Genomic DNA, 9,193 nt, shown 5'->3' with positions numbered 1-9,193 from the left:
CATACTCCGACTGTTGGTGTTAAAGAACTAATCTATTTGCAGAACCACACTGAACAAATCCGCACAGTGCTCACACCTGCAGTGCTAAGTTACAGATTGGTATAGAATGCTACTCAGTCAACTGATCTGTGTAAATACAAGCATGGACAAATACCTTGCTTCTCCATGGCCAATCAGAATCACCATAGTTATACGTGATTTCTTCTCCTGGACTAATGTCCTTGAGTGCAAACAAACACAAATGGGGCCTTCCGTCCACTCGTATTATTTTCATTTTGCTATTTGGATTCAGATGGTCATCATTAACGAGTCTCCCTAGAGAACCATCTTCTCTGGAAGCATCGACACTAAAATACAAAAAAATACAATAACAATCATTTTGCGTAAAGGCAGAGAATTGGGCACATGTAGTTTTAGCATGATTGAAGAATCTGCATCTACAGTTTAAATTATTCATCAAACAGTAAAAAACTCAACACTATTCTATAACTACATTCCACAATTACAACTACTTTTAATAACAGTGAAGAGTGAGAGAGTTAGTATTTACAGGAATAGAAACAAATTTAGAGAAGACACCTTAAATTAGATACATACCAAAACTGATTTCCATTAAAATGGAAATCAAACATGAAAACCTTGAGTGCTTTATGATACACTTTCGACCTGCATTCTTGTTCCTTTTTTGTTATGACTTCCCCTCTGTATTCAATAAGAAAATCTCCTTTTTGAAAGTCCCGGCAGCTGAACACACCTCGACCTAAAGACACACAGGAGTTAGCAGTTAAGCCAATACGTTGGAACAACAATTTTACAAAGTAGAACTGTGTCAAACAGATATTTATCTTATTACTAATAGCAGAGCTATCAAGTTATTTGTATGAATTAATCAAGGGACTATTTGTTGTGTATTTTTTGTAGAAATCTAGACAAAATAAACACCTCAATCATTTTCACATTATCACTGATCATTTTGTTTGTAATAACACAGTGGGGTTTTAAGTTTTGCTACAAAAGAAACTTTGATAAAAAAAAGTACAATGGCAACTTACCTTTAAAAGAATTTATGTATTTTATGTCAAAGTCATTCTTGTCTTTTCCCAAGGATGAAAAATAGGTAGCTTCTTGTATAGGGTTCCTTTTAGGTCTCCGTGACCTTGTTGATGCCATCTCCTGCAAAGTTAATCACTTAGCACATGATGACTATATGATGTGACGCATCAAAAATGATTTAATGGTTTTGAATGAGGGCAATGAATGAGAAATTGAGAATTGAGATAACAAAGGTGGAAATTGTATCGTATGCATCAATAATAGGGCTGTAACTATTAGTCAACTAATCGTGACTAATTTATTATAAAAATTAGTTTACAATTTTTTAAAATAGTCAACTAGTCCTTTATTTGATAATTGTAATTGTTAAGTGCACTATAAAATACGTGTAAAACTAATTTATAGCAAATTATTAAATACAAAAACGTCAAAACACAAGAAACTGTTACTTTGCACACATTCTACAACTATAAGCTTTTGTCACCATATTTCAACCTTTATTTGGTTAAAAATGTATTTAAAAAGTCTTAATACAAAAAAAAAAAAAAAAAAAAAAAAAAAAAAAATCATTGGACTAGTTGACTAATCGAAAAAATAACCGCTGATCACTAAAACAATTGTTAGTGACAGCCCTAATCAGTAAGCCATGCAAGAAAACCTGCACAGTATTTTAATTAGGGATCAATACTGTTATCAGTATCAGTGGACATTTTTGCAGCTCACTGCTAATGTGGCTAATACTAGCGCTAACATCATCCACAAACTGGAACACTGTGGAGGCTCATAAGCAGCTATAAACATTACTAATTGCAGAGATTGTGCTAAAGTTTTCACTGAGTCTCAAGAATCAAGAGAAATGAGCTAAACTGTTTACTTGCTAAGTAGCCACGTGCTTCTCTGGCTTTTTGTCTATTTTACACCTTCAAACCTCAATAATATTTGCATGTTTTTCCTAGTTGCTAAAGGGACAAAATAAATGTAATATAGCTGTATATAAGTGCCTTACCTGGTTCACCACACCTACCAGAAACAGACCAGATGTAGCACTCAATTAGCCCTGCAAATCTATGCTACACACACCTATTTACAGAAACCTGAATTAAAAGGACATTGTACGAATACACAGGACCTTCCGGCAGACAGCCAATCAGAAGCTTAGAATCATACACAGGTGTGAATATTCATGAGGTCCTGCTATACCACCTGCTGGGTATAGGGGGCGCTGTGGTGATACACAGATTATACACAAAAACAGGTCTATGTGTATTAGCAGGTCATCTCCTTTTTTTTTTATATTTGGGGTCTATGGACCAATAGAAACACTTCTACGCTTTTAGAATTTTTTCCAAATTAGCAGGACACCGACCCTGTCCTGCTAATTCCAAATGTCCTTCTAGTGTGGTGAGTATCCTGACCAAATGTCCTTCTAATACACATAGACAAACACACACACACACACACACACACACACACACACACACACACACACACACACATATAAACAGTCTAGAAAAGTGCAGTACTAGGAAGAGCAAAGATACTGCTCAAGCTCCCAGAGGACCCAAGCATGGAAAAAGGGATGAGACCACCTGTGGAGGATGATGAAGAGATTTATATATATATATATATATATATATATATATATATATATATATATATATATATATATATATATATATATATATATATATATATATATATATATATATATATAGTTACTGAATTTACATTCCAGTTGCAGTTCCTTATGTAATTACTTGATAAAGGTCAAGAATGACTGATTCAAACAGGTAAAATGTGGTAAATAGAAGTGTTTTTTTGTGTCGGCTTGAAATGTTAGCACTAAAGAACAAAATATGCTTTCATTATGACGTGCAACGTAGACATATGTTGACATAATGTCATCAGTCAGTTAAAGCCCACATTTACAAACTGAGCATATAGTTGACTTTTTCCACTGACATATTTACACATTTGGCAAGAGTGGTGCAGGACGGCTAGACAGTCACAACAGTGTTCCCTGTAAATGTCACTATAGAACTGCTGCTTGTAAATGTCATATAGATAACAAGTGTACTGTCACTATCAGATTGTATTCAGTGTGGCCCCAGTTAAGTTTAACTCCAGTGGGAAGTCTACACTTTTAGTGTTTCTGATAAATACGTAGCAGAAAACACAACATTGTCAGTTGAATGGGTTTTGAAGAAGGCACAAGTAGAACCTCCAATACTGGACTGTACAATTAACAAAATTCTGTCATTCAGTCATTTTGTCACATCACTGATCAGCTTGGATCTTTTTAATCGAGAGGTCTACAGCCAGTGCTCTTTCAGTAAAAGCTTGTGGTCTGGAGCAGAATGTTAACAAATTTAACAAATTCTTTTGTTCAAATGGCAATGATTAAAAAACGAAAATCGATTTGAAAATGAGGCGTGATCAAGATGATGAAAAAAATCGTGACCTATATCACCCAGTCCAATAGCATACTAACAGCAATGCCAGAAGCGATTATTCATAATATATCAACACAATTATGGCCAGACAATCAGTGAGTAACAGTGGTCCATCACAATGCAGCGCCTGTGAACTATGGAGATAGATCTGGTCAGTACTATTTAGCTTTTGGTTTGTGATTTGAAAATTTAATGATGAGTTGACATAAAATAATCCTAAATATGAATTTAATTTCATATCAATTTGAAATCATAGCAGCCCATGTGAGTGTAGTGTGGTATCATGTTTTTGGAGTAAGACAATTGAGTATCTTTTGAACAACAAGTGAAGTGTTTTCTAAAATGGTAAAAGTGACAAATTCATTTTTAGTGTCATATCACAGAGACTGTATTCTACCTCGGGGCCTAAACAGTTACTGCCTGGGTGCAATTGAGTCCTCACCATATCATCTGCCAATAAACGTGTGAGGAGCCTCGGCAGCAGAAGTGATTATGATATTTGGAAAAGGGTTTAAGCTCAGGAGGCATGAAGCGTGACTGTTGTATTGTCAGACTTCTTTTCTACTTTAGGTGCAAAGGAAGTCGTACTAATAAAACGTGATGGATACCAATTATAGAAGCAGCATATTTCTATTATAGCTTCAAGGCTCAATGGAAAATTTAGCCCGACTCACTATAGATGGATTAAAGCACGAATAGCATGCAGCGGTGTAAATGTTAAATGTCTTAAATACAGTTCCGTGCGAGCCAGTGTGCCTGAAAAGCCCTGAGCTGTCTGACCTGAACATGGGAGTCCGACTAATTAACAAAGACATCAGCCGTAGCCCGGAGCCTCCAACAAGCAGCCGACGAGAACAAGAACACACACAACACACATTAGACAAACTCACAAGTGCTGAACTCTGCAGCTTTGTAAACACACTCCAAAGTCAACAAATAATATATGAAAATGAAAGCCAAAAACAGCACAAACTAAAGCCAAAATAAGGAGAGAGAAAGTTTCACATTGCGGCATTAAACTGCTATGGAAACAAGCAGATACGCCACCAGGCCACATTGTTTTTCAGAAGATTTTTGAGCAATAAACCATATGTAATTGAATACACATGATGCTCTACAGAACTCTACAGAACTCTACAAACTCAAGGCCCGTGGGCTAAATGTGACGCTCCACATCATTTTATGTGGCCCTCGACAGGGTAAATTAAAAGGTATGATGGCCTTAAAATGTCATTTTATCAGCAGACAGACAGTTACAGCCATATTTTTACATCTTTGCAAATGCATATGTAATATTTGTAACTTGAACAAGTAATAAATACAGAAACAGTTAATTAACAATTTTAAAAAGCAGTTACATTGATTTTACGTCTGGCCCTTTGACGGCAGTCATTTTGTGAATATGGCCCTCGGTGAAAATGTGTTTGACACCCCTGTTCTACACCATCTAACTTTTCACCAATTTCTTATTTTTTTCAGATATTTCTACGACAACCCAATGTTTTTGTCTATTCCCAAAACCAGAAAAAAACAAGCTCACTGGTTTTGTGATTTTGTCCCTAGGGTTTACACCTCTGGAAGTAATTTGTCATATTTTACAGAATGTACAAGAACGTATTTATCCAAAACGCTTCTTAAACGCAAGTCAAAGTATCACAGAATTTTTTTTTTTTTTAAATAGATATGCTTTATAATAGATTATGCTGCATTGGAAACCCACTCTTCTTCCTTAGTCACCCTAGTCTGAAAGCTTAAATCTTGAATGCAGAGCGTATATTCTTGGATAACTCAAGTTTGATGAGGAGTAGCATTGATCAAACTGAGGATGTGACACTATAGCCTGAGCAGGGTCTGGAGACAGATAAAAGCAGTCTTTCCACAGCAGCCGACAGCAGCTCCCAGACATTAGGATCACATCACACCACCATTCTGCAGCCCCTGTCATATACCCCACACCCCCCCTCCTTACTCCACTCACACACCACAGCGCCTTTAGCCACGCTCACAAGGCATGGCACAATAATAAGTCACATTTTATGACTGACAATTTGCTCATGTCATTGTGTTTCCGAAGGTTATCTCCAATGGCAAATGGTGTTTTCCGACAAAGTTGCCATATAAGTCTCATTCTCATCAGTAATTTAAGAGCAGATATTTATGTTCATTTATCTTGGCTTGTGACAAGCAAAATTTGGTGTCGGAAAGTCAAAATACTGACAAATCTGTGTATCGAAGGAGAAGGGTGCATTTAAGGCTGGGTGAGATGCCAAAAATTTATGCCAGATCACAATTTCAATTTTGATCAAGATTTGTGCGCACTCACTCAGGAGCTGAACACTGAATACTGCCTAAAATGGGGTAAATGAAGTAATCTGCTTCTTCTGAGGTTAAATCCATCTGTCAGTCAATCAGAGCATGGTGGAGGTGGGCCAATACGAGTGGGCGGTGACAGTGTGTGTTTGAGCATAGAGCTGCCTTAAACAGAAGAAATGAATCGCTAGTGTAATAATCAGGTAACATTTTTGCAATATCAGACATGAGCTATTAATTTAGATTTATTGTTTTACAGTTCTCTATACTCATTCTTTGCACACCTTTGAAACAATAGTGACATTATCTCGGGGAACAGTTCGTCACCCAACTCAAAAATAGAGCCTAAAAACTTAAAAGGTCCTATATTATGCAAAATTGTAAGCTATCAGCCATGTTAGAACGTTGTTACGTCATCAAAAACATACCCACAGTTGTGTTTTGTTTCATTCTTACATGTTTGAGTAACCCTTTATTATTTGTCCATCTACATCTTGTCGGTTTCTGTTCTGTTGCATGAAGAACAGGCACAGAGGCACAGGGATCGTTCTGTAAATCTTTATTGTGGGTTACAGCAATATTGTCGGGTTAAAGGCAGTACACAGTGAGATTGTACCAGGGTCTAAAAGAGTCTAAAAAAGTAAGTCTCACAGAGTCTCACAATCTCAGAGTCTAACAATCTCATAGTCTGAAGAAGGTGAGCTTGAACCAATGTTTTATATTACTCGAGCAGTGGGAGTTAACATTTTATAGATAAGAAGTTTAAAGCACAATCGAACAATGTGATTGAATCAGGAAGACGAACAATGTTATTGCATCAGTGGTCTATAATACCCTGAGTGAGGTGATATATGGCCACTGCTGCATGGAAAACAGAATGTTTTACACCATTATAAGAAAGTAAACAATATTACATTCATATATTGTCCACAATCTCCAAAGCTCAAAAGGTTCTGTTCCACCTTGTGATGTCACGACCCATTAGTTTTCAAGTTAACAGCCTCTTTTTTTACCTTTTGTTTAGTAGAAATTGGCAAAACCCTGAGTTGAAATCATCCAAATGATTCTAAAGAAGGTGTATGGAGTTTCAAAACACAGTGGGGCACTTCCTGTATTACCGTGTGACATCACGAGGTGGAACTGAGTGTTTTCTGTTTGAGAGAAGAACTAAATAAAGCCTAAATATGCAGGGTTTGTGTGCTAAACATAAGTGAATGAAACAAAACGCAACTCTGGCTACGCTTGTGATAAGTACAAAACATTATAACAGATAAGAAAATAGAGTAATATGTGCGCTTTAAAATAAATAATAAGATGATAGAACATGATAGCATAATGTGACAGTAATATATAACGGTTAAACCCATGAATAATACTGGTGTGTTTTAGGACAACCTGCTTGTGCTCTGAGAAATGACCTGTGCACGATACACAAGTTTTATTTACTTTAGGCAAGGCCGCTCTGTGGGCAGCGGGAGGAACTTTTCATGCCTGATAAATGATTGTGCAGCTTGAGTGCATTCAAGAGTTAATAAATCTCAGGTTCTCCTTGAAATGGGAGAGGTTCTGGCAGTCCATAAACATATTTTTAATACAATGCCCTCCAAATTTGAGCAGAATGGCCATCTCGGAGAAGACTGGGAGTAGTATGCGAAGATTTTATTGCTTCACCTTGGAGTTCTCAGCCATATAAAACGGCCAGTCAAAACATTTACCTATTTAATAATACAATCGTTTTATTCATACTTATTTATAGGACAAGGGAAGAAATTTCTCAAATTTATCGTTATTGGCGATAAACACATTTACTTTCCCCGTCTGACTGAAATGTACGGCCGGTCGTTTGAATTTCTTCTTGTTTTTCTTGTTGATCACCAGAAAAGCCAGCTGTTGTGTGCAGTAATTTTCATATTTACAAATGTTGAGCAAAAGATCACAATGCTGTACAGAGCCCAAGAGTGACCGCCCACCATTTAGTTCTGGAAGTAAATTTCACATTCGTTTTTCCAGTAGACTTTCCAAATTTGAAAGTTTTCTCGGGGCTACTTGGCTACGTGGTGACTGAAGATCATGTTTTATGTTTAAAACTTGATAAATTACCAAGTTATTGAAACACATTGCTGAATTTGATCCACAACTCTATCATCAGACCCAAAACAAGCAAGAACAAAGAGAACAATAGGCAGCCATTATAGATTGAATAGGGTCGTTAAGGCTGAAACTGGAGACAACAGCTGTTTTCAGTTTCAGTGTAGTTAGCCCCTCTCTTCAGATAGATATAAAGCAGTGTCCACCAGCAATCTGACCAGAAATGAAGAAGAGGCTTGGACGAGCAGCGAAACGTCTTCACTCTTACAACGATTTGCCCAGTTGACAGATTTAAATTTCGTCTTTTGCAGCAGAATTTTAAGTATTACATTTCTTTTTTGTTCTGACCGCGACCACGTTATATCCTCTGTTATGCCTTTAAACTCTTCATATTTGAATTTTCCGAACGGTTTATGTGAAAAATGACTGGGGAAAAATGGAAAATTCTCAAAACACAATGAGCTTCAACATGAGCGGAGTTAGTAGTAACAGTTTGTGGCCAAATATCATTATACCCAAATACATTTCTCAGATTTCTTTCCTTTGTCCATCTGAAACTTAAAAATCGACTTAATGTGTAGCCATGCAGTGATCAAAGCTTCTATCGGACATTTTGTCACACCCCGATGAGACTTACTTTGAGCCTCACTTTGAATCCCCACACCCGCTGACGGCACCTCTCTGAAGGGAACTCTAAAGATGAGTGCTGGCATCTGTCTACACCGAATCAAAAGCCTACAGCGCAGCCTGACAGTGCCGAGCTACAACACCTGGGACACATCCAGGAGAAGGCTCACCAGCTCCGAGTGGATCCCAGCTGCAGATCCAGTTTGCGCTACATGCTAACAAGAGCAACAGTGATACAGCAGGAAAATCTGTGGGCGCGTTTTTGGCACTGTTCTGACTAACGCTTCTTAGTGGTGAGTATAGCGCGAGCTTTTTATGACATAACAACATTCCAGGCATCTAAGAATCGTTTCAAGATTTGTGTTAAAGCAGATATATTGCTGAAGAAATTCTTTGTCTGTTTGTAGTCCGAACTGTTGCCTGAGATCCAGACTCTCCTTATCCACTGCCTGGCCAAAAAAAAGGTCACACACTCACACAGCTTTGATTACGGCATGCATTCACTGTGTCATTGTTTCCATTTCGCTTCTGCAGTGTCACAAGATTTATTTCCATCCAGTGTTGCATTAATTTTTCACCAAGATCTTGCATTGATGATGGTAGAGTCTGACCGCTGCACAAAGCCTTCTCCAGCACATCCCAAAGATTCTCAATGGGGTTAA

General features: G+C 37.4%; 2 protein-coding genes across 2 annotated transcripts in view; both read right to left on the bottom strand.

The window, feature by feature from the left end:
* Nucleotides 1-1,236, bottom strand: part of LOC129456739 (histone-lysine N-methyltransferase set-1-like) — a 1,382-nt gene extending 146 nt beyond the window's left edge. Inside the window, exons 1-3 of the mRNA XM_055226099.1 lie at nt 1,053-1,236; nt 598-760; nt 1-347 (exon numbers count right to left, since the gene is read on the bottom strand). The exon at nt 1-347 is cut by the window's left edge and continues 146 nt beyond it. Coding sequence (XP_055082074.1) covers nt 110-347; nt 598-760; nt 1,053-1,170 — 519 coding nt within the window. The 5' untranslated portion in view covers nt 1,171-1,236 and the 3' untranslated portion in view covers nt 1-109. The remainder of the gene's footprint in view (nt 348-597; nt 761-1,052) is intronic.
* lrfn1 (leucine rich repeat and fibronectin type III domain containing 1) overlaps nt 1-9,193 on the bottom strand; it is a 148,561-nt gene that overhangs the window by 96,438 nt on the left and 42,930 nt on the right. The window lies entirely within an intron of this gene.

The sequence above is a fragment of the Periophthalmus magnuspinnatus genome, chromosome 13 (genome assembly GCF_009829125.3).
Source record: "Periophthalmus magnuspinnatus isolate fPerMag1 chromosome 13, fPerMag1.2.pri, whole genome shotgun sequence".
NCBI lineage: Eukaryota > Metazoa > Chordata > Actinopteri > Gobiiformes > Gobiidae > Periophthalmus > Periophthalmus magnuspinnatus.
This window is presented reverse-complemented; position numbering and strand designations above follow the sequence as displayed.